This window comes from Antechinus flavipes, chromosome 5 (assembly GCF_016432865.1).
Source record: "Antechinus flavipes isolate AdamAnt ecotype Samford, QLD, Australia chromosome 5, AdamAnt_v2, whole genome shotgun sequence".
Lineage (NCBI taxonomy): Eukaryota > Metazoa > Chordata > Mammalia > Dasyuromorphia > Dasyuridae > Antechinus > Antechinus flavipes.
In genome coordinates this window covers 198,740,749-198,767,277 of record NC_067402.1, presented here as the reverse complement: position 1 = coordinate 198,767,277, position 26,529 = coordinate 198,740,749, and the positions used below count along the sequence as shown (strand labels likewise).

Genomic DNA, 26,529 nt, shown 5'->3' with positions numbered 1-26,529 from the left:
CTTCTTCTCTTCTTCTTCTTCTTCTTCTTCTTCTTCTTCTTCTTCTTCTTCTTCTTCTTCTTCTTCTTCTTTCCTTCCTTCCCCTTCCTCTTGATAGTTGATCAGCTAAACTATATATCTCATAATTTTGATTTGCTTGCCTTCTTGAATTATCCCTATAGTCCGCCTTCTTTATTCCTAATCAAAGCCTTTAATTGTCACAAGAGGAAATCACACAAATTTATGTTAGGAATCTCTGCTGCATAATGATTCTCTTATATTTTCCTGATTAGCACACTCCTCACTTCTCAATCTTCCTAGTCCTCAGTGTTCTCCCACCCTGAAGTCAATGAGAAAATAACTTTCTATTTTATTAAGAAAACCTGGGTCATTAGTTCCCTCTTTTTCTCTACTCTACAGCATAGACTTTAATAAGGCCCCAAATTCTCTCATTTGTTCCAATCTTTGACAAAGAAATGATCTTTATCCTTGCCAACATCAACCATATCCTTGATCTTGTTGCCTCTCATCTTCTCTCTCTCTCTCCCTTTCTTCATCATTATCAGTCTCACTGAAACATAGGATTTCTGCTGCTTATAAACACAACAAGCTCTCCCCATGAATATAAAAACCAATTCCTCTGCCCCAAACTCTCAAACGTGTTTACTTCACTCTGTCATCCTCTTGAATTATCATCCTACATTTTTATTTCTTTCATTTCTGAATTTCCAAAAAAGAATTGCCTGTGTTCATTTCCTTCCTTTCCTCACTCAACCTCTGCAATCGAGTTTCTGACTCCATCACTTACTGAAATTGCTCCCTATCCAAGACCAAATAACTACTAAACCTGATAGCTTCCCCCCTGTCTTTATCCTGTTTGACACTTGTTGATGTCTCCCATCTCAGGAATACTCTCTTCTTCAAAGATTTCTGGGTGATATTACTTTTCTCTGATTTTTTACCTATTTGTGTAACAATTTCTTGCCTCTTTTGATGGGTCTTCTTCTTATCTCTGATCTACAAAATATGAGTAATCCCTAAAGTTCTGTCCTTAAGCACTCTTATTTTTTCCCTCTCTAATACTTTCTTTCTTGATCTCACCAACTCCTGTGAATTCAATTTATTATCTCTACATAAATGCACTGCCAAATCTATATGTCTAACCCTAGTATCTCTCATGAATTTCAGTCCTGCCAACTGACTGTGGCTTTCCATCTGGATGTCCTATTGGCATTTCCAACTCAACATGTACAAAATAGAACTAATTATCTTCCTTTTTCTCTAAAAGTACATTCTTTAAAAAACTTTTCTTTTTCTTTCTTTCTTTTTTTTCCCCTAAGGACACCATCATCATTCCAATCACCCAAGTTCACAACCTTCAAGGTATCTGATTCCTGACTTTCACCTTGACAACCAATTCTTTTCTGTCTCATCACAACAGCTTTCTCATTGATCTTTTTTTCTCTATACACATGATTCGGTTTAAGCCTTCCCTGCCCCACTTCTCCTTCACCTCTGTTCCAATAAGTTCCTAACTGATCTTCACTGTTCCAGTCCTTACTCTTTCTAATCCAATGTCTACAGAACTGCTAAATTAATCTTCTCAAGATAGTCTGATATAACTCCCTATTGCCTCTAGGATAACATATAGACTTTTCAGTGTCATTTTAAATCTCTAGAACCTATCTACATCCTGTTTCTCTAGAATGATTTCCCATTTCTCCTTTTCACACACTTCACATTTCTGCTAAATCACCCTAATAGCCATATTCCAAACTCAACATTCCATCTCCTATCTTTGTGCTTCCCTACAGAGTGTCTCCATGCATAGAGTATACTCCTTCTTTGTCTTGTCCAATTGGAGAAGCCTCAGTCCCAAAACAAAATTTGGGATTTCTTCCATCACTCCATCCTCTTCCTCTAGAATTAACAATGCTGTCTCCCTCCTCAAATCATTCTGCATTTACATATCTATATAAAAGTAGTATCTCCTCCATAGAATGTAAGTTCCTTGTACAATTTCTTTTTCTACTCCTAGCACCTACAAGTGACTTGTACATAGTGCTTAATATGATCGTTAAATTTGTTGAATGTGTGTTCCTAATTTTTAACGTGTATAAGCTACACCCTCCAACTAAAAAGTATCATCTCTTTGACAACAAGAGATATGTAGTAGGTTTCTCAGGTGTATTACCCAACAGTAACTACCTATAATTTTATGCTTCTAGTGAGTGCTCAAAAATATTTTGCAAATTTGAATTGAAGCATGGACCAGTTTAAGAGTGGGATAGAGGTAGTATGGCTTTGGGGGTGGGGGGAAAGCTATGGCCTAGTCCTTGAGTTGTGGATACAGAATGGGAAGTTGGCCACCTGACCAACTGGAGTCTGGCTTTTCTTTGTAGAATCAGGGCATGCATAGGACAGGGTGTTTTCAGAGTAATTCAAAAGCAAACACAGGGGGAGCTGGCAAAAATAGCTCTTGCAACCTAATTCTTTCCATTTGTCTCTTGCAATAGGGGGTCACAGGGGATTCAGGCACCTGTGCTCTGAAACAGTTTTGGGAAGTAGGTGGATTACATAAAAGGATGTGAGGGAATAGCTTGGGAGTGTTCCATTAGCCCCACCATCTGGAGTGTATGACTACCCCCTTCCCAACTCCCTCAGCCTCTGAAATGCTGAGGATCTCTGGGACTGGACCTAAGTTTTGATAGCATATATTGGAAAAGGAGCTCTCTCCTTCCCAAGCCAAACTCCCTATACTGAACATTTTTACTTTCAGTATGGAGGAAAAGAGCTGGATCACTTCTGTTACCTCACTCTTCAGCCTTGTATCTTGCCTGAGACTAAATTGCCTTAGATTGCTAAATTCTCAGACTTGGCAGTTTTCTCCTTCTTCTATTAGGGAAGATGGCATTACTCAAGATAAGAGGAAATACAAGATTCAAGCCCTCTTTGCGAGTACATAGGTGAACCCCAAAGAGAGATTATAACAGGGTTATTTTAGGCATTGTGTGTGTGTGTGTGTGTGTGTGTGTGTGTGTGTGTGTGTGTGTAGGTGGAAAGGTATCTCTGTGAGAAGCAGGTAGGAAGCCTAAGGAAAAATTACATTGGAAGGGCAATTTAGGACTGCTTGTAATCAGGCCATTTAACAAAACTGGGTCTAAGAACATTAGTCAAAGGTGTTTGTCCTTAACCCAATTCCTTGCTACAAACCAACCGCTTAGGTTGCTATTTCCTGGAAACTTCTATCCATTGTTTATAAAGAACAGTTTGAGAAGAAACCAAGATAGCAGGATGTATAATCATAGGCCTTTAGAGTAAGGAGGGACCTTAGAGGTCATCTGGTATGTAGGTCCTTTCTTGTAGCATCCCTGAAGGATGACCATCCAACCTTTTTTATAATTATTTCCAGTGATAGGGAACTCATCGTCCCTTGAGGCAGTCCATTCCTTTGTTGGGCAGCTCTAGTTCTTGGAAATTTATTTATGTTAATTTAAAATCTTCCCAACTTCTACCTTCAGTCCTCTATGGCTAAGCAGAATAAATCTACTCCTACTTCCACATGGCAGTCCTTTAAATACTCAATACACAGCTATCATGACCCCATTAAGTTTTCTTTTCTTTAAGTTAACATTCTCAATTCTGTCACCTAATTTTCAAATGACATGTTGGATCCTTTTTGAACTGCTGCTATTAATTGTTTCTTGTCATGAAGAAAGAATCTGACTTACTGGCTGAAGCAAACACCCCTCAAAGTGGGGAGAAAAGTATAAACTCCAGACTAGGATTTTGAATTTATACTTAGGAGCACACTGAGTGTAGGATGGAAGAGGAGGGACAGGGGATGGGAAGGAAGAAAAAGGATCTTGCCATCACAGAGCTTGTAAAGAGGTCCTTTACTATTTTCAGCTTGTATGGCAACATTGAACAAAAATCAGCACCATTGAAATCAATGTGGGAAGCTCTGTAGAGGGGGGTGGGGTGGACAGAGAGCATCATACTCGGGGCCCTCTCTTGAAGGGGGCCTCCTTCCTCATCCCTGCCTTTGAAGACTTTTGTAGGATCAGTGATGCTTTTTATATCTAAGGTCTAACAAGCAAGAGCCATCTTTGGCAAAAGGGCTCTACAACAGTTCATTCTAATACCAAGTTGGATACAATCTCACATGTTGTGCCTTATGGCATGGCATATAATCTGGTAGGAGAAACATCAGGTTTCACTCTGCATAAGGAAGATGGGGTGGAACAAATAAATTGGGACCATGGAAACACTGAGTGGAATATCATTTGTTGTGCTGGTTCCAGGGACAGAGTTTGAGGGTATGAACAATCTTTGTAGGTTAAGAACAGTAGATAACTGACTATAAAATGTGTATCCAACTATTTTCCCACCCTGAGAACATATCCTAGCTCATACTTGGTTCCAAGGATTGGGTTGGGGCTTAGATGTACCAATGAGTTGTTGCCTTTTGCATTTCAACTTCATACCTGAACCTATTTCCTATCAGACCCAGGGATGGAAAGCCAGATCTGTTTAGAAGTGGACAATCAGGAAAACTCATTCAGAAATAAGACTAAATCTGAAGTGGCTATCCCCATGCCTTTCATTAGATCATGGTGCTTTGTCTTTGTATTAACTTCCCTTATATTTAGCTCAATTTTTTGTACATAGTAGGCATTTAATAAATGGTTACCAAATAAATACATATATACATTTCATACTAGTAAATTTCATGCTCTTATCCAGAAAGGCCAAATTACAGGAATTTTACCCCCAGTTTTCAAAATATCTTTTATCCTAGGGATAAGGTTTCTTTAGATAAAACTCACTGAAGCTAGTTTTGAGGATATCATGATTCACAGGAACTCTGAAAGCTACTGGACAAATACTGCTTTGTTGATGTATTTAGTGGTAAGTTGAAATCAGTGATTTCAGTGAAATCAGTGTCTGGAAAATAAAGTTTTAGGAAGATCTATCCCCCTGTGCCAGGGACATTCAGCTTTGTGTTTGTATAAACTCAAGCCTATGGTTCAAATTTCCGAGTCCCTTTGCTGACAATTATGTCCTTGTCTCTTGCATTTACTCTTTAATTACAAATTTAAAAGAAAATTTTTTTTCAGTATTGAGCTACAAAGAACTCAATAAAGCTGTGTACACATTTTGGGAGCCCCAAGATTTAGGACTGATTCACTTTCTTTTCATAGGACTAGAGACATAATTATACTTTTCACACCTTCAGGGTAGTCTTGAAGATGGGCCTTGGGATCTAGACTTAACACGTGTGAAAAGGAATTAGAGAAAAGAACAGCTTATTTTTTTTTCCTTTCCTGACACTTGTTCTCTACCCTTAATGGCCATAAACACCACAAACTATGCTCAGGCAACCCATGAGGCTGAGGCAGCCTTGAAGAGGAGGGGTCTTCACATTTGGTAGCTTTCTACTTTGATTATTAATTGATAATTAAATTCTAAGGAGTGACCTCTAAATTCAACACCCTGGAAAAAAGCCTTCTATGTTCCACTTTAGTGATGACCCTGGACAGAAGGAAAAGTGAATCTTCCCCTCAGAAGCCAGGAAGTGGAATGAAGGCAGTATTGAATTATATATATTTGGTGATCCTATAACATGCAAGTAAATGGTATTTAAGGAGGGCTGTACAAGATCACCTGCCTCATTTTCTTCCCCTGAGCCATCTGGGTTCAGTAACAGATATAGATTAAAATGACTAGAGATGGCCCTGGATAAAATAGGAGACTTTGGTTGGGAGTTGGAATATAGCAGTGAGTGTGTTTGGGGGTGGGGTGGATAAAAAGTGAACTTCAGGTTGTTCAGTGTTAATTCCACTGACATGATTACATGATTAATTTTTTCTGCTGGGTTTTCCATGTCAAATGCTCCCTGACTATATATCAGACATTTTTTGGGGGGCAGGTAACAAAGGAGGCAGATTGACTTGGGACTTGGCTTAGAACAATGTACCCATCACAAAAGTGACTGCCACTATAGGCTCCTTCCAATCACAGGGTTAAGGGAGAGTGAAAGAGAGAAGGAAAGAAACAGAAGAAAGAAAGAGAAACAGAGAATCTTTCATGCTTGTGTACATATACATACACACACACTCACACACAAACCCACAAGGGTGTCCAGGAGAGTTAGAGAAAAAGAGAAAGACAGACAGTGAGAGAAACAGAGGATGTATTATTTGCTCATGTTGCATTACCTTAAGGATAATTTCTAAGGTAAAGATACTAGTGAAGACATAGTCTGCATTGCCTAGGATCTGAAAAATAAGCACAATTGGGTTAGTGGCTCTAATAGAGAACCAGACAGCCCCAGGGGCTTATGGGTTAGCAACAGACAGTGGCAGAGAGAGCTGATGCTGGTGGTGGGAGGGAGCATCGAAGAGAGCAGGAGAGCAAGTGATGGAGGCTTTACCTTCAGAGCAATTTCAATGGTGAAAATGGTAGTAAAAACTATATCAAAATGAAACAGAATCTGCAAAACAAAAAGGGACAGGATTGGAGGGAGGGGGAAGGGGGGGTCAAAAGGGAAGGGAGATAGATCATTGGATATTCACCAGAACAGGGAATTGCAATTCAAAAAGTGGGAAAGCATGTCACATAAAGCTTTACATATGGAGAAGGCAGAGCTGGGCTGGAACCAGGTCAGGACACAGGTAGCATTATATAATTTTTTTTCTGATGCCTTTAAGGCACGGCTCAACTTCAGAGATTTTCCAAAGCAGTCTCCACTGAGAGCTGAGAGGAGGGTTTCCAGGGCAGGGTATAAGGGCAGATATGCCTGCTCTTTTTAATCTAATATGTTCATCAAACCAAATCAGCCCAGCCCTGAAGCTTCTCATTGAGATCTGTGTCAAAGGGGCAAGCGAGTTAGAGATTTTTGCAGACGACACTAGATACTCAGTTCAGATTGGGTCTGCTCTTCTGATGGAAATTCACACAGAAGATACTTGCTGCTGTGTTTGCCATGATATGCCCTCCCTATCAGCAGAACCTCATACAGTCTGGAATAGGGATAAGCTGTACAGTATCACAATTCTGTTCACTTTTGAATGATGGGTAAAACTCAAAGTTCAGAGTTCCTTCCATCTCCCATTCCCATACTTCCCCTCTAATTTCTTCTCTGAGATGGTTTTCTGGAGATAACACCAGGAAATATTTCTTTAACATGGGGTTGGGTAAAAATTAGGTCTTAGTTGTGATGCATCTGAGGACTACCATCCAGAATTGGTCCAAACCTTTTGAGGACAGACTTTGATAGAACTTCATTTTTTTGTTATAGCCACGATTTAGACAATCTGTGCCCAATATGGGTTCTGTTTGATTCAGGCTACAAAATTATAGACCTCCAGTCCTCATTATAACACAGGCTCTAATGAAAAATTAGATTTTAGTTGTGATGCATCTGAGGACTACCATCCAGAATTGGTCCAAATCTTTTGGGGGACAGACTTCGATAGAACTTTATTTTTTGGGATAGCCATAGTTTAAACAATCTGTGCTCACCATGGGTCCTGTTGGATTAAAGCTGTGAGATTATAGAATCACCAGTTCTCATTCTAACATAGGCTTTAAAGAAATGTGTCATACTCCTAAGTGAGCCCTGAAAATTTTCTGTGAATTGTACAACCCAAGGAAAGATCTCAGGGGCATGGTTTGTAGAAAATTTGCCACATTGTTGGTATGTTATTATTTTCCCTTCTATTCATTATTAAGAATGGAAACACTGTAATGTGTTTCCAAATGGAAAGAATGTAATGATAAAAGGGAGGAGAACCAGTGTCTTACTTCATTGAATATTTCTGATAACTTGGTTTCCTAGAGCACATGAAAAATCCAATGGGTTGTACTTTCCTCACCCTCAGGAGGAGCCAGAACCATCTGGGGATAATCTTTTTTGTTTGCTTCCAGTCCTGATATGTGGGCATTTATAGAGTCTAAATCTTTTAAGGAGACCTAGCTGCTTTCTATTAAATAATGCTTTTCATTATAGGATATGGAAATGGGCACATCAGCCACCACTTCTGGACCTGCTCACAGTCCTACCCTCCAAGGGGGAGACAGGAAGGAAGGGGGAATGCATACTTGGTTCCGAAAGGAGTTGTGGCGGACCGGGTCCTCAGCAGCCAGGGAGATGCTGCTGAGCAGAATGAAGAAGAGGATCAGATTGGTAAAAACATTGTTGTTGACAATGCGATGGCACTGAAGACGAAACCTTTGGAAGAAAAGAGAAGCTGAGTTAGGAAGGGAAAAGGATAGAGGCAGATACTGATTCCATGGTAGGATTATTCTATAAATTTTTCCCACATCCCAACATAAGTTTTTTGGCTGCCAAACTATGTTACCTGACTTAAGGAATGTATTCTCCTGAGTCCCAGGAACCCAGGTTTTGGATAGCGTTGGAGCCTTGGATAGAGTGAAGCCTTGGAGGCAAATACAATTGGAACTCAGGACTTTGGTGGCTATTTTGGGTATGATGCTTTGTAGGAAACGGAACTTTTCCTCTCACAGTATTTCTGAATACCTGTTGTTATGGCCAAAGATGAAAAATGCACTGGCTTCTGGCATGGGTACTGCTTTCTCCTTGAGGTGCAATTCAGAGAGTGGGCGAGGACGGGGGCCCACAGGCATCTCAGGCTCCTCTTCCTCTTCTTCTCCTGCAAGAAACAGAATCATTTAAAAACGCCTTTCCTTGCACTGCCAATATCTAGCCAGAATAGCAAAAGTTTGAGGAAACACTGTTTTCTATGGAAATCCAGTATATCATCAATAATAGAAACCCCATTTATTCTATTCCTGTAGGTCCCGTAAGAGCTTTTGATATATAGAAGTGGGGGCTGGAGAAGGAAAGAGAGGCTGTATTATGATAGGACATGATTGAAAAATTGTCAGACACTAGGAGAGACAGTATAGGGCAACAGAAATAGGACAGGAGTTATAGCTTTCAACTCTGCTGCTTATAACCTATATATTCTTGGGAAAATGCAGAACCTTCATTTAAAGAAGAGACAATTACCCAGTTCTCCCAATCCCTGCATTATTCCGATCTATCTCTAATTTTTCCACCATGTCCCAGGAAACTCATTATTGGGAAAACCTCATCATCCTTCAAGATTCCAATAACTTTAGTATTTCATTGTCTCACTGCCCTCTATCCTTCTAATTTAAGGCGCCATGAACTCCATCTAAGGAGAGGGCTCAGCTCAGATATCTCCTCATTTCTCCCCTGGGTTTACTACTGTGAAACATCTAATATGTCTACCATCAGTTGGGTCCCTGCTTTCTACCCCCATATGTTTTTCAGCTTCCTTATGTGTGTTGCCTTCCCCTGTTAGATTGTAAGTTCCTTGAGAGTGGAGACTTTGTTTTTTGATGTTGCAAGTGCAGTGCTTAACTTAGCACAGTACTTGGAAAATAGTAGACACTTAATAAATGTCTATTGGCTGACTGTTGTAACTTTGTTTCTCAGAACTTCAGCTTCTGTATCTCTAAAGTAAAGGAGGTTGCCTAGATGATTTCAAGATTTCTTCTGGTTTTAAGGCTTCCAATCCCTCATTTCTGTGCCTTTGTATAGACTCTTCTCCTTTCCTAGAATATGTTTTCTTTTCACCTGCACTTCTTAGAATCCCAAGATTCAAAGCTTCAAGTGTCATCTCTTACATGAAACCTCTCCTGATCTCCACCGATGGCTACTGCCCCTGTGTGACCTAAATTATCTTGTATTTATTTTATATATTCTAAGTAATGTACATGCTATCCCTACTTCCTAATAGAAGGTAAATTTCTTGAGGGAATTGATTGATTCATTTTTCTCTATATATCTTCATCATCTAGCATAGTGCTTCCAACCTAGCAGGTCTTTAATAAATACTCTTTTGATTGATTAAACCTGTGATAGGTGAGAGAATCACGCTATTATATACAACTCAGCTAGTGAGTTGACATGGTAGATTTGCAGTTTCATGGGCAATCATATTTTTTCTTTATGGAAATGCTTGTTTTGTTCCATGAATTGAAATTAAATAAAAATAAATAAAATAAAATAAGAAAAAAGACAAATGTAGCCAAAATGGGGAAATAAGAAAAGCTCAATATATTTAAAAGTAGAATAAATTTTTTGTTAGAAAAAAAAAGAAAGGTGATAGAAACAGACTACCCATGTGAGAAAACCTCTGTATAGGAACATAGACACAGGGTTATCAGTTTTAAGCTGGAAGAGAATATGGAGACTAGACAGTCTAAACTCATTTTACAAATAATTTTTGGCTCATCACACAAGAAGTTAAGTACCAAGGATAGGATTTGAATATAGGTTTTATTGTTCTTTCCACTGAAAAATTATCCATGCATATGTTTTGAAAATAAAAAGTTTTAATGAAAAAACCTTTGTTGCCTTCAGAAAAACAAACAAACAAACAGATCCCTTAGTCTATCACCCCTTAGCCTGTCAGTGTATTTACAACCTAATCTTTACCTGATTTTTCTCAACTTTTCATCCTCTATTACCTTACAGGAACCTTTTATTACTGTCAACTTCTTTCTTGTAGTATGGGTTAAAAAATTAGCTAGGTAAATTAATTTTAAAATTATATTTTATTTTTCTCAATCAGCAAAAAATTCACTTTTCCCCCTTACTGTTCTCCCACCCTTTTGTGAAGTTGAGAATAAAAGAAAAAAACAAAAATCCCTTTACAAACATGTATAGTCAAAATTATACCCTATACAGTAAAAATCCGCCCATCCCCATTTCTGTTTGACCACATCCAAAAGAATATATATTTCATGCTGTACTCTGTACTCTGAGTCCTTCATCTCTCTATCAGAAGGAGGTAGGAACAACTTTATCATTCCTTTTCTGGAATCACAGTTGCCAGGTAAAATTTGACTGCTTTTTGGTGCTGCTGGATTTTATGATGCTAGATTTTGATGTTCTACTTGAATGGATTCATATTGGGATAACTTATATGAGAGATAGGTCATGATGTTCTGATGACTCCTTCAATTGCAACAGCTGACTTGTAGTCTTAGGACAAATACAAAGTTAATCACATTATAGCAGGTCAGCAATATTCAGCTAACACAAGGCCACTGGAAATAATTTTCAGAGTTATCAATCCATGGTTATTCCTCATTAGAAATGCCTCATTTCTTCATTAGAAAAGTCCAAATTGTGCAGAATTGTTTCTCACTGCTAACTAATGAAATATCCACCTCCTTTGGGGAGGAGGGTGGATAAAGGCCAGGAGATATTTGTAGTAGTACCACCCTGACCATTTATATTGCCTATTAGCATTATTGGCAAGAAGAAGAAAAGGTCTATTAAAAGACTTGTAAGTAATTTTTTTTAAATTATCAATCCGGTTAAACTTTGGATAAAGTCTCTATTTCATGACTAGAAAATAGGAACTATACTCAATTGTATACTCATCGAGTGGCTTCCAACTTCCCAGAAATGAACTCCAAACTGTCATGGGTTTCCATAGGCTGGTCTTAGTTTACTGTACCAAACAAATTTTCCTTTATTCCTTAGCACAAAGCCAGGTCCTGTCCTTGATTTTCATCTTCTCTGTTTCTATACTGATGTGGTGGAGCTCTTAGGAATAACCCCAAGGCTACTTACCTTGAAAATGATATAATTAGGAATGATATATTTCTTCCCTTAGGCTATCTTGTCTTAGTTTACTATATATGGCTAGGATACTAAGCCTCAAAGTTTGCTGGTTATGAGATAGCCTGTTGGTTAGTGATAATGGGATTTCTGAGACTAATGAGCAATAATAATAAGATATTTAAGTTAAGGCAGGCATAGAACAAAACTGAGTGCTCATCACTTAACTTAGTAGAGGCTCAAGCCTAAAAACACACCTCTGGAAGGTTTATCCCTCCCCCAGAGTTCTGCCCAAGGAAGTATGAGTACTGCATCTATGTACCTCTAAGCCATAAAATTAGTATATTGATGACATGAAACACCTGATTTATCTTACTTTTTCCTATAAATATACCATTTTGCTCTTGGCTCTTTGCTAACTTATTTAGGAATTTAGCTTGCTTTCATTGATGTTTCAATTATAATAAACTTTGTCCTTTGATTTGGAGATGGATCTACATCTGAAAATTCTTTTGAGATACCTTGCAAAAGGTCTGAAACCCCACCATTTCTGGGGGTCCAAAACTCCAATAATACTATACTCTCTCCTTTGGTATTTCCATGATTTCAGCCACCCTATATATGAAAATGACTCTCAAGTCTTTATCTATCCTTGACCTCCTCCCTAAGTCTAGGGGAGATCTATAGGATATCTCCACTCTACTTGAAACTTGAACCCAGTCCTTATTTTTTAAAAAAAAAAATTAGCTTTTTTCATAAACCTGTTCCTCCTATTCAGTTTCTGGCAGTTGATTCATATTCATTTTTTTGGCAGTTGATAAGCTAAACCTTGAAAGGAAATAGGGATCTAAGAGGCAGAAGTTCATTGCAGATATGGGAGGAAATGTGTGCAAAGACATGAAATATGAGATGGAATGCCAGGTAGGCCAGTTTGTCTGGAAAGTAGAGTGAATGTCAAATAGTCATAAGCAAAAAAGCCTGGGAAAGAGTCAGATTGTGAAAGTTTTAAATGCCAGTTGAGGCATTTTTATTTCATTCTAAAGAGAATAGAGGAATCTTCAAGTCTCTTAAGAAGGATGGTGATTTTAGGAAGATTATGATGAATATAAAGACATTAAATGATTTTCTTAGAACTAGTGAATCAGAAATTAAGAAGTTTCTTAGTCAAACTGAGATGATGATGTGTCTTTACCCACTCATTGCATGATAGCAACTGACACCATGCCAGAAATGTCTAGTATTGGTTGAATAAGCCAGACCACAACTTTGAGAGAAATGCGTCCTGGCTGTTGAGAAGAGAAGGAAAAATTCAGCTCCTTATACTACTCTTCGTTTTCTCCCTTATACCATTAACAGAAAAATGAGGGACAAAAGTTTTCCTTTTCCACTCTTCCACTGACAATCGTATGGCATGCAAAATGAAAGGGGGATTTAAGGCTATTGCTTTCTGAACCCCAACTGTCTTTGTGGAGGATGGGGGAATTCTGAATTAAAAATTACAGAGAACGTAACTTCAGGCTTGCCTGAATAACCTCATGTTCTTGCTGTCATATATATTGTAATTGCTGCCAGAAATAAGGGTAGGGTAGAGAAATCCCTTCCCCTTTCCTTAGTGAAAGTATAAATGAGAGCCAGCATTGTCTTTTGTCTGAATAAAGAAGCTATATAAAAAATGATAAACTATAAATTCTCACTCTTTATGGTCCATGGAATGGGTTACTTTTCTTGGCCCAGTCACCAATACTCTTTGGCACAGGCCCCAGTCACAAAATAACTGAAGACCACTCAGGGATCAGGGGCTTATAATTATGCATGTCCAGCAATAGCCAGAGTACATGTGTTGCTCCATAGTGGGTATCCCAGTTTAGCACATGGGGGTTCCACTTTCTAGTAATAAACCACAATTCCCTTCTATTTGCCTTGGCAGAGTGCTATATACCCTGATGAGTGGATGAACAGTGAGTATTTGTCTAGTAGACTAATTTCAACCCCTTAAAATTTAGAGGTTAAAAAAATGAGGGTGCCTCTTAGGCCACCAGCACCTTTCATTTCTCAAAGACAATAGCTAAGGATGGAGGGAAACCTTCTAGTTCTTTGCTTCACCTAGCCCTCCAGACTCCCTCTGAAGTTGAGTTTGTGGAAATCAATTTGATATTGAAGCTGATGGCCTGGGGCTATGGAAGGGAAGAGGAGATAGAGGTTGGAAGGGCAAATCTGGTCAAGAAAAGGATTACATAAAGCAAAGGCTGGTTTGAAAGTCTTTTAGGACATTGAGACCCAGAAGAATTCAAGCAATAGTTTGTGCATGATTAAGAAAGAAAAAAAACTCAACAAAACAATTTGCACTCTTTATCCATAGCTCATGTACTTCATGAAATTCCATCACTTAAATAGCAAGAAAATATGCTCCTTGCTGAACAAAAATCATAGTTTCTTCCCTCCAGCATGGAGGGACATGAGATGACCACAAGTCTCATAGAACACAGTGTCTTTGGAACAGGAGAAAAAATGAGAACAGCAGGGAAGTATGAAACACCAACTGAGGTTTCTTTGTGATTGTGGTAGAGGAGGTGGAGATAGAGGGGAAAGCCAAACTTAACTATTTATGGGGTTAGTCTCCCCCCAAAAGAGAGAAGACTGGATACTGAAGTGGGGAAAGGAGTCTGGAGGAAGGGAAAAGTGTCACCACATGAGATGGGGAAGAATCAATTTCCAGATACTCCAGAGTAGATTAAAGTCAAATAACCAAACATTCAATAAACTTACTATATGCAAGGTAAAATGACATTACTCTTAAGAAGTTTATGAACTACTGAGATAGAGGGGAAAGTACTTTCTAGACTTCATCTGCTTCATAAATAAAGTGAAAAGTTCAGAGCAGGAGATTTCTAAGGTCCTTTTAACTTTATATCTTATGATCTATGAATAGGGTCTATGATTCATTCAGCATAGAGTGAGGACAGAGGATTTTCCTCATTTAGAAATGCTAAACCAATAGAAAGCATATAGGATTGGCCAGTTTTGTTTTTTTTAAATCAAAATAGGCTTATCGGTGATGTCTGATGGGCTGGCTCTAAGCCTCTGCTATCTCTCAGACATGGTGGGGGTGGGATAAAGAGTGATAAATGCTTACATACATAGACCAGCCTTAGGGGTGTTTAAATAAGCGCCAGGACAAAGTCTATTTGTATAATGATGGAGCAATAAGAATTCAATCCATCTTTACTTTAATTCACTTCAGTTCAATAAAGTAAAAGGTTGATACTCTATTCCCACATCACTCCTTTAAAAAAAATCCACTCATTTAAATAGCAAGAAGAAAATCTGAAGTCTGCAAATCCCCACATACTTGAGAACTTCTTAAATTCAAGAGTTTACTATCTGGGAACTCATAAGAGACATCTAGAACCTCCTATGATTCTAAGCACTGTGCAAACCTCTATGAAGTATTCAAAGATCTGTAATCTTAAGATCCATAACTTCCTTGAGGAAATTCTAACAGGAATGATTTTTTTTACTTTATGAATAGCACTCTTTTTGCTTAAGTATGAAAAAAAGAGGGTCTTGGGGGTAGGGATCCAGCAGTATTTTTTCTTTAATTCTGAACTTAATGAATATCCCATAAGATGAACACTTTCATTATATAAAAGTAGAATATAAAAAAAGTCTAGACATGAAGCTGTGAATCTGTATTATGAATAGTTTGTTTCCTTTTTTATGCAAATCATCATTTCAACATGATATTTTCAAAGCTGTCCTGGTTGTCTGTGTTTTTTTCCTGACCCTCCTTCTGTTCTTTTCTGTGCATTAAAAAATCTCAGCAATATCTTTTAACACTGCTGGATAAATAGGTAATATTATCCCCTGTAGTACAATGTTCAGGCCATGGTTCTCCGCTTTCCTTTGCCCAATAGCACAGATGATATAAGTTATGAATCCATATAAAATTTACAAGGTACAAGAGGTGTCAATACTTAATTTAACTTAAAAAGGAAACCTCATAGCTAAATTGAAGAAGAAGAAGAAGAAGAAGAAGAAGAAGAAGAAGAAGAAGAAGAAGAAGAAGAAGAAGAAGAAGAAGAAGAAGGGCAAAAAGCAAGCAAGCAAACAAAAAATAAACAAACTGAGCTCAGAATTGGCTGTATCCTGGTGTGTTCCAGTCTAGAACAGCCATGAACTAAATATGGGGATGGTTCCCACTCTCTGGACTAGTTCAGACTTTATTCTCAGATGAGAGAAGTTTTTAAGACTTCTTGAAAAGTATCACATTATCTATCTACCCAAGTCCCAAAGGTTTTGATCACTCTCTTCTCCCCTTCCATCTATACATACTGACTACCCTATCCATGATTATATGGAGCAGAATTCTGTTTCTTTTATCTGCCTGGAAGCTATCACTGAAATCTCTAGCCATTGTCTCCATGGCAACCAAAAAAAAGGGGGGATGTTAACGCCCTTGGTCAGGATAGAGACAATGAAATAAGTGTTAAGAAGGATGACATAGGAGAGGAAAAAGAAGGAAAACAAATGGGGTGGGTAGAGATATGGAAATACTTGTCCTGTGTTATTAGCTTTAGGCTTATAAGCCAAGCTTAAATAAGGATTCCTATGAACAAGAACCATGAGATTGAACAGTGTTTTGGAGGGAATTTGAATAAAATCATGGACTTTTGCTCTTCAGCTCTCTTTATAAAGGAGAATTCTGCTTGTTAGTTTACAAAATAGAATCAGCAAAACATGGAATTTGCAAGAATCTTTTTGAAAGCAGGCTCTCTCAAAGTGCTTTTCAGAACAAAAAGTAAATTATCTGTTCTTGTACTCAGCAATGGATTTTTCATAGCACATAAGAGACCTGCCCTATTGTAATGATCATTACAACATTATGACATATTTCCTACAAATATGTATAATATATAGTTGTAACATATACTATAATGATACCTTGTATTTCCATACTCTAAAGTAGTAGTGCTGATTATATCTTATTTACTCTGAGACTAATCCTTTGAGGAAACTAGGGGCCAGATATTTTAAATTAACTTCTTAATATATTTTTTGAATTTTCAGACAATACAAGGAGGCCCTAAAAAAGAGAGAAATTAGTGACTCACTGATATCACAGAACTGAACATCAAAGCAGAAGTAAAACTAGGCCTATTAATCTCTAGTCCAAAGCTGTTCCCAATTGGCTTTAGGAGCTGAAATTTTTTTCCGTCCCACATCCCACCCCATCCCAGGTAGCAGGATTATGTACCTCCAGCTTCTGGACTGGGATAGGAACCTTTCTCCTCATTTTCATTGGGTTGAAGGTCATCCACATTGATCTAAGCAATCAAGAGAAAGAAGTATGATGGATCCAGTTAAAGACAATGTTCCATGGATTTGGACATATATGATAGACATTTAGACCTTCTAACAGAAACTGAACACTTGACTCAGAAATAATCAATATTGTTTTGCATTCTTCTACAAAAATCCTCAGATCCGGATATGGAGGTGAGTGAAGCTCACAAATACTATGTCAAAAGGGCACAAACTAAGTGCTTTAGGCACAGATCTATTGATTGAGGACCAATGTGATTGAAATCGAAATATTGGCTATTGAGTAGTAAATGTTTTGGACAAAGCAATTCATGGAACTCTTATCAACTGAGGAGCTGTGATTTGCATCAGTGAAGGGACTACCTGCATTGATGAAATCATAGCTCCTTGGGGGTATTCCATTGTTTTGTTTATAACCTGAGTGGTTTGGATTTATGATTTCATCACTATGGGGAATTCCCAGTGTGAAAATTTTCTTCATTGATTGGTTATTTATGAATAACCTATAATAGTCTTAGTGTTGTCTGGAATACTTAAAGGTTAAGTGATTTGCAAGTGACACATGCTTATAGTATGTATAAGAGGCAGAATTAACACTCATGATTTCCTCATTCCAAGTCCATCCCTCTCTTCACCATGCTATACTGCCTCTTTTGTGGGATAAGATCAAAATGCATTTGAATTTCCTTCCCCCTTGACCATTCTAATTCCTCTGCCCTCTATACAAGTACCAATCCCATTTCAAAATAAGATCTCTCTTGTGCCTTCCTTCTTGTTCTTTTTTGGTCCTTTAGTCTTTTCTATGTCCATTTTGGTTTGTTAACTTGGAAAGACCAAGTCTAGGCTCTGCTGTAACAAGGTATATCTTCCCCATAGGGGAAGGTGCTAGTGTACTACTTACTTTTGTAGAAGGTGGAGACTCCCCATCAGCAGTAATTGATTTTAGCTCAATTTTCTCCTCCTTAGTTTCCTCCACAGCTGGTTTCTCCACCTCTTGCTTCTTCTCAGGGCTGGCAGTCCTGGCCGGTCAACAAGAGGAAAAACAAATGAATATTTACTTGGTAATCAGCCTAGAAGAAGACCTGACTCTGGCTTGCTGAAGACTAAGGTAATATACATCCTACAGGGATCTGCATCCCATATATCTACCTGGCTTTTTTCTTTTGTATCTGTGTATATGGTTACCATTTTGGGCACCACTAATCTAGTCACCAGGACTCCTGAGTCCCAGACTCTTGAACTCTGGCTACAGTCCTTTTCTACTCAGCTTGAAACTTCACTGGCTTCAGCTGAATACCTCTTTTTGATTTGAGAACCTCTTCTTGAGCTGTGGTTGATATACTGACAATGGTTACAGGTAGTAACTCTGCTCAGTGCCCGGAAAATGCATGGGTGGTCACCTTCAATCTAGGCTGGAGCAATGATGGCATCCAGGAGGACATGACTTATTCTTTCTTCCCAAAGTGAATTTAGGTGCAAGATAATAAGGATCCCAAGAGAGATTACTTGAAGTTGCTGTTCCTGCCTGTGCCCTCTCTAATGTTTCTGTTTATATTTCATTTATATTTATGTTTCATTTATTGCTCTGCTGGAGACTGGGATAATAGTTAGAATTTTGGGGTGTTTAAAAATGCAACATCCTTGTGAAGACCATAATAGAAATCCAATGAGGGGAGTTACTGGTTAGCAATTAGAAAAAAGCCCACTGGTTGCAGAAAGCCAATACTAGAACTTTTATAGGATAAATAGAAAAACAGAAGCCAGAGCCCAGTCTCTTCTGCTGTTGACTAAAAAGCACCAGAAACAGCCTTCTAAAAACCTGGACTCTCAAAAGTATATATAGTTACCTGGCTAGCTTCTTCCTCTCTTTTTCCTCTTCCTCTTCTTTCTGAGCAGATGTGAGGCTCTCAGCATCGGCCAGATTGTCCACAGCAATGGCCAAGAATACATTCAGTAAGATGTCTGTTTTTGTACATTAGTAAAGGAAATAATTCTTAGAGTTGGAGTTCTTGGGATACCCACTGGGATAGTAGGTAGAAGCAATGGGAATAGAGAAATCAAGCTTCCTTCACCATGATATAATTGTTGAATATAGAAAGTCTGTGTTAATGTCCTTAAAGTGGTAATGTCCTTAATAATCTCTTGCTTTCATTCCTGGGAATCTGGCATTCAGCAATACCTACTTTGACAAATAGCCGTCTGATTTCTGCCCATTTTGAAATACTTCAAAAAAGTGGTAGTCAGGTTAACCTGCAATCCTTTAAGGATTAGAGTAGTAAATTGAGAAAATACAATCATTTAGTCTCTTTATTGGTTGTCCACTTGGCTGCTGGTTGATGCAGTGGATAGAATACTGGACTTAGAGTCTAGAAAATCTGAGTTTGAATTTTGCCTTAGACAACAACTTTTCTCAGCCTCAGTATACTCATCTATAAAATGGGAATTATAATAGCATCTATGTCACATGGTTATTGTGAGGATTAAATAAGATCATATATGTGAAATACTAAAGTATTTGCCTTAAAGATCTATTTAAAGACTAGTTATTAATATTTCCCTACTCAGTCACAATTGATATTATATATAATGTTATCATTAGCAATACACAATCTTCTAACAAAGTTTTTTTTAACTGGGACAGTTGAAATATTTCTTCCAACTCCTTTTGCAATGTGAAATCTTAAGGATGGAAGACCAGGGGTGTGACAGTACTGGAAGGAACTTTTTGCCTGATGATCCATGGGAGAACGGCACATTTTAGCATCTTTAGAGGCAAGGACAAAGAATATCACAGTTCAACATCATTTCTAGCAACTCTGTCCCATGGTGTGGTTCATGGGGATGATGATGATGAAGTTGATAATCATAATAGCTAACATTTATATAGCACTTCTTATAGAAGGCAACCAGTCTTGGGTAGCAAAGATGCATCCATTGGTCAAAATGAAAGGGTTTGGGGGAGGGGGAGGGTGGAATTGTAGAGGTAGCAGCAAAGGATACAGTTTCCACAGATGAAAAGGATGATGAAGTAAATACAGACTAACATCCCTGGAAAAGAGGGCCCTCCATAAGCCATGATCCCATCATACATCACCGAATTCCAGTCCTCCCCGGTCAGGATCTGAATGATACATTCCCACCAACAAAGGACAGATACATCGTTAGACTGTGCAGAACAAACCCATAATTATTACCCTCTCCTCAGCTTTTGCCCATTAGAAAAGAGATTCCTATCTATCACAACCTTTCCCTGACTGCCAATACTTCCCTCATCTTTGGAGAGCTATCAAAGGTGTATGTATATGTGTGTCTGGGGTGACAAATCCTTATGGCACAGTAAGAAGTCTGAGATTTAGATCCCGGATGCCTGATTCTATTCATAGGTGACCATATGTATGATGAGATTTAAAGAGTATCCTCATGGGCTTCTTGTCCCCAAACACTTCTCACATTGCCTGCCGCAAGTGACCATCGTAAGCCAATCAAAGAATGATGGACCATGGAATATACTAACATTAGAACTTCCAACATTGGGACCAAACTGTGCTGATGGAAGGCCAAGGCTGCCCAGTTGTATTCTAGCTCGCACTGGAAGATGTGGTGAGGATTTCTTCCTGCTATCTATTTCCCTAGCTATTTTCAAGGCAGGATGGACATGGAAGGCTCTGTTTCCTTAGAGAGACTTTTTTTTTTTCTGCAGCATTCTTAAGGCTGGTCTCCTTATTCTTTGTAGCTGACTGGCTTCATTTTTCCAGTTTTTGTCCCCTGACTGGGGCTAGTGGTCCAGGACACAATTACTTTTTCTGTGTCCCTGGCAGAGTGGAATCTCATTGTGAAGCCAGTTTGAGCTTTGCTAAGGATGCCAGGTCAGCTTATTACAGTAACTCATTATTGGGGCAAATAATCCCGACAAGGATTTAATATAGATTTGTTTTGAGATCCCATCTTATTTAATAGCAAAAGTCATAATGGGAAAGTGATTACCTTGTCATTGATTATTTGAGGTTTATATGGATTTTGACAGAATGTTAAATCATGAGGGGAACTAGAGATCACTTTAGTTTCTTAAACTTTTTCTATTCATGATCCCTTTTGCTTGAGAAACTTTGATGTGATTCCAAGTATATAGATATATAGAATAGATATGCAAACCAAACATTTATTGATAATCAGGCATAATATTGTAATCTCTATATTCAGTTATGTGACCCAATCTGGTGTAGTAAGCCACAGTTTAAGAAGCTGATATTTAGCCCAGATCCCTCATTTCTGAAATGATGAAATCAAAGCCAAGAGAGGTGGGCTGATTGCTCATCAAACTGATCTCACAACATCACAGAATCCCAAAGCTGTAAGGTAGGATTCTCCTTCCGGTGAGAATTCTATTAAAAATGTTCCCAGGATAATACACCATGATCAAGTAGGATTTATACCAGGAATGCAGGGCTGGTTTAATATTAGAAAAACTATCAGTATAATTGGCCATATTAATAATCAAATTAATAAAAACCATATGATCATCTCAATAGATGCAGAAAAAGCATTTGATAAAATCCAACATCCATTCCTATTAAAAACTCTTGAGAGTATAGAAATAAATGGATTTTTCCTAAAAATAATCAGTAGCATCTATTTAAAACCAGCAGTAAGCATCATATATAATGGGGACAAACTGCAACCATTCCCAATAAGATCAGGAGTGAAACAAGCTTGCCCACTATCACCGTTACTATTTAATATTGTATTAGAAATGCTAGCTTTGGCAATAAGACTTGAGAAAGAGATTAAAGGAATAAGAATAGGCAATGAGGAAACCAAATTATCACTCTTTGCTGATGATATGATGGTATCATTAGAGAACCCCAGAAATTCTACTAAAAAGTTATTAAAAACAATCCACACCTTTAACAAAGTTGCAGAATACAAATAAACCCACATAAGTCATCAGCATTCTTATATATCACTAACAAAACCCAACAGTTAGAATTACAAAGAGAAATTCCATTTAAAGTAACTACTGATTGTATAAAACATTTAGATATCTGCCAAGGGAAAATCAGAAACTTTATGAGCAAAACTACAAAACACTTTCCACACAAATTAAGTCTGATCTAACCAACTGGAAAAATATTAAATGCTCTTGGATTGGGCGAGCAAATATAATAAAGATGACAATACTACCTAAACTAATCTATTTATTTAGCGCTACACCAATCAGACTCCCCCCAAAATATTTTGATGATCTAGAAAAAAATAACAACAAAGTTCATATGGAAAAACAAAAAGTCAAGAATTTCAAGGGAATTAATGAAAAAAAAAATCAAATGAAGGTGGCCTAGCTGTACCAGATCTAAAATTATACAATAAAGCAGCAATTATTAAAGCCATCTGGTATTGGCTAAGAAATAGACTAGTTGATCAATGGAGAATCCTATTAAAAATGGATAGAAGTCCTTCTTTAAATTGCAAATATATTAGCTTAGAAGAGTAGCACAGCAGATCTTTCTGTTTTTAACACACTAATAAGAATTAGCTTATGAGATTAATTTTAATAGCCCAGTAAAGTGTGAAGGCTCAGGCCAATTTTTAGAAGATGACAATTTCTTATGTTTTTTGGGGGGCATTTTTTTTGGGAAGGCAGACCTCTATGGGTTACCACAATGGAGGTCTCTGGGCATCTATAGTTTCCTGCACAAGAAAATGAGTCTAAAAGTACAGACAATAGGAAAGTTGTCATCATCACCATATTGATCATCATAGACTCTTAGAGTTGAATGGACCCTCAGAGGCTAGCTTATTTAAACTGTACTCAAAACAAGGGTCTTCCTATAACAAACACACCCCACAAGCAGCCATTTGGTTTTGTTTAGAAGCTCTTTACTGAGGAGAAAACAACTGAGGCAGTCCATTCCACTTTTTTTGGTGCTCTTATGTTTAGGAAGGCATAGTTATTTTTTAAAAAGTCAAGCCTAAATTGTTTTTTTTTTTTTTTTTGACATTTTCATTCATTGCACTTTGTTCTTTCCTTAGAGGCAAAGAAGAGCAAGTTGTTTCTTTTTTGGACACAATAGACCTTCAAATATTTGAGGATCACTATCATAATCCTGCTAAGCCATCTCCATTTCCTTCAATAGATCTTTATATAGACATAATCTTGAGGTCCTTCATCAGCATGTTTGCCTTATTCTAGGCAAACTCTAATTGATCAATGTCCTTCTTAATATCTGGCACCCAGAATTGAGCCTGATGCTCTGGTGGAGGTTTGACCAGGGCAAATTATACAAAGACCTATCTTTTTTTATATGTAAAATTCAATATATGTAAACATACTTATATAATTATCTTACTGCACAAGAAAAATCAGATCAAAAAGGAAAGAAAACAAAGAAGAAAACAAAATGCAAATGAACAACAAAAAGAGTGAGAATGTGAGTTATCAACACTCATCAGAGACCTATCTTAATGCAATTTGACTCTATTAGCTTTGGGGGAATGTTATATCACATTGTTGACACCTCTCTTGTATTCTATTAAAACAAAATCACAGAAGTTTACAGTTATGAAAATCCATAGCATGCATCTAGTCTGACACACATTTAAAAAATAAGAGCAAATATGTATATATCATTAAACAAATTATCTCATTTTGGCTTTATAAGAGGCCTGAGATACATATTCTGGGATTATTATCTCTATTAAGTAGATTAATAACATAATTTTTAGAAAGAGTAAGTGACTCTTCCAGAATCAGCACTGTGACACAGACCTTCCTGATTTCAAGTTTAGTATAATACTCATTCTACAAACTAGCATTGCGTTTCCACTTTGGTTATTTTTGATCTATAGAATTCTCAAAGATAGTTATGGGCCAAGAGGTCTACTAACTATTGGTGAGGGTAGTAGAGAAGACAGTCCCAATTATGAGATGATCATTATAGTCAAAGCAAAAAAAACTTGCATTTTTCTATTTGTGAAATTTTGTGGTAGAAAAGGCACTGATCTGAGTGTCAGAAAATTTGTATTTCTATCTTGAGTTGGCCCTTTTTAATTGAGATTTGAGGCAAATCATTAAACTCTGGGAATCAGTTTTTCTACCAGCTGAGAAAGGGAACTAAATAGTTTTAAAGGTCTTTTTGGGTTCTAAATTAAAACTCTATGGTTCACAGCATAGACTACATAATCTAGGGAGAAAGTAGACTGATAAATGATTTTCAAATCACCAAGACTAGTTGAATCATGTATAATCTCACTTTAGAGAATGCTCCCTAGGAATCTACTGCAACCGCAGATAGAAAACAAAAGGAACAGTTCCATTCTATAACTGGACCACCAGTTATTTTCAATTGGTATGTTTCAAATCTAGAATTATGAAGGAATAATAATCTAAAAGTCCTAATGAAGAAACATCATTCCTTTGTAAATTGAATAGTGCTTCCTAACCTACTAAGAATGAGTCTATCTTTCAAATTTATTTCTCCTGTACTCTTATTTTGAATTTCTATAAAATAGCCTATGGCTCTGGATAGTTAACTTTTTCTCTTGATGTTTTTCCCATTTCCCTATAAACTTATATTTCTGAAGCATTGAAAGGCTCAAATTAACTTCAACTATATCTTCTGATCTATTCTCACAAAATTCCTGTGAAGGACAAAGGAGTAAGTGGCAGGATATTTATTTTATAAATTAGGTAACCAAAACCTTTCTGGATCATCAATTAAAGCACTTGAATGATGGACTTTTTGGGATGAACTGCATTTAGCAGGTACAAATAAAAATATATTTCAAATCTAATCAAAAGGGTTTTAAAAAGGAAAGGGGAGAAGAGGACTGCATACGTATATTCACCAAGCTTGATATCATATTGAAATGTCATAATAAAGGACAATAGGAGAGACACAGAAATTTATAGAAGTCAAATTCTGAGAAAGGGGCCAACAATAAAATGCATGACATTAGATGTCTTTATAAAATGCACAAATTATGGAAAATAAGCATCTTATCATTGCATCTGTTCTACAGGTGGATAAACTTATCAATCACTTCCTCAATCACCTTTCCTGAACTGGAATCAATGTTAGAGGTTCAAATGCAAGTAATTTGGCTTTATGAATATCCTTGAAAGTTGGTGGGGGAAGAAGGGAAAGATGGGACCTATGACCAGAATAATCAAAATGAATAGTATAAGTAAAAAGGAGGGCAGCTGAGAAGCATTATATATTTTTTTAAAAAATATCATCATGAAGAAATTCAGAAAGAAGAAAAGGGAAGCATGGTAGAGAGCATTTAGATGGAGAGGAAGACACTTAGATGAAGAGGAACAGAGATAGAAAGAGAATAAAACTGTCTTACTGTCATTATAAAATGCTGAGACAGAAACAAGAAATAGATGAGTTCAGGAAACAGATCATAAGCCTGTAACAGAGGCATGATATAATGGTGATGGATGAAAGGTAAACTCCAATTATCAATATATTTGCTGACTCTTTCTCTCTTTCTCTCTCTCTGTCTCTTTGTCTCTGTCTCTGTCTCTCTCTGTCTCTGTCTATATCTCTCTCTGTGTGCCTCTCTGTCTCTCTGTCTCTGTCTCTGTCTCTGTCTCTCTCTCTCTCTCTCTCATTTATTGGCTTGCTTTAAAGATAATTTCATCCATCAAAAAATTGAAGACTCAACAAAGGTAATGGCTATTTTGGATCTTATTTTCACCAATAATGAAGAATTGGTTGCTTGAGTATAAATGAAAGGAAGTTGGAAAGGAAGTGTCCAGTTCACCTTAGAATTTGTGTTTGGAGAGAAGAGGAAATCCAGGCATGGTTGGACATGTGTCATAAATTTAAGAAAGTCATATTTCAAAGGATCTACAGAAAGGACAGGTCTAAAATTCTACTGGGAAAGACTTCACAGGAGGGTTGGAACACTCTCAAGAATGAAAACTTGATGACTGTAGAAGAAACAATTTTAATAACAAAAGGGGGTCAGTATTTAAAAGAGACCAGTGCAAATCTTCAGGGAATTCACTAAGTACCTTACATTATAAAAATATAGGATAAATACCAATCTGTGTCATGGCCTTATAAAAATAGCATTAGCAGTTCTAAAACTCAGAATAACATAATTCTAGGGAGGAAAGATAAGGGCAACAGAAGTTGATAGATGGAGCGGATAGGATGATAATAAGAAATAATGGACAGAAACCTGAACTAATAATATTTTATTTAGGTTTTTTTTTTTTTTTGTTAAGAACATTTTTTGATTTGAAAGACTAAAGTAAAAATGGTTAGAGGGGAGCAAAAACTCAGATAAAAAGGAAATATTAAGAATGTACCTAGCAATTATGCCCAAAAAATTATAAAACTGTGCATATCCTTTGACCAAGCAGTACCATTACTGAATCTGTATCCAAGGAAATCATAAAGGATGGAAAAGGTTCCACATGTGCAAAAATATTTGTAGTAGCCCTTTTTATGGTAGCAAAGAATTGGAAAGTGAGTAGTTGCTTATCAATTGGGGAATGGTTGAACAAGTTGTAGTATATGAAGGTAATGGGATATTATCCTTTTATAAAAAATGATGAATAGGATGATTTTAGAAAGTCCTGGAAA

General features: G+C 37.3%; 1 protein-coding gene across 1 annotated transcript in view; it reads right to left on the bottom strand.

Moving 5' to 3' along the window:
* CACNA1C (calcium voltage-gated channel subunit alpha1 C) overlaps window positions 1-26,529 on the bottom strand; it is an 808,853-nt gene that overhangs the window by 118,638 nt on the left and 663,686 nt on the right. Inside the window, exons 15-22 of the mRNA XM_052001637.1 lie at window positions 19,931-20,051; window positions 18,778-18,892; window positions 17,832-17,949; window positions 16,863-16,932; window positions 8,525-8,657; window positions 8,086-8,215; window positions 6,416-6,475; window positions 6,201-6,260 (exon numbers count right to left, since the gene is read on the bottom strand). Of these exons, the coding sequence (XP_051857597.1) occupies window positions 6,201-6,260; window positions 6,416-6,475; window positions 8,086-8,215; window positions 8,525-8,657; window positions 16,863-16,932; window positions 17,832-17,949; window positions 18,778-18,892; window positions 19,931-20,051 (807 nt within the window). The remainder of the gene's footprint in view (window positions 1-6,200; window positions 6,261-6,415; window positions 6,476-8,085; window positions 8,216-8,524; window positions 8,658-16,862; window positions 16,933-17,831; window positions 17,950-18,777; window positions 18,893-19,930; window positions 20,052-26,529) is intronic.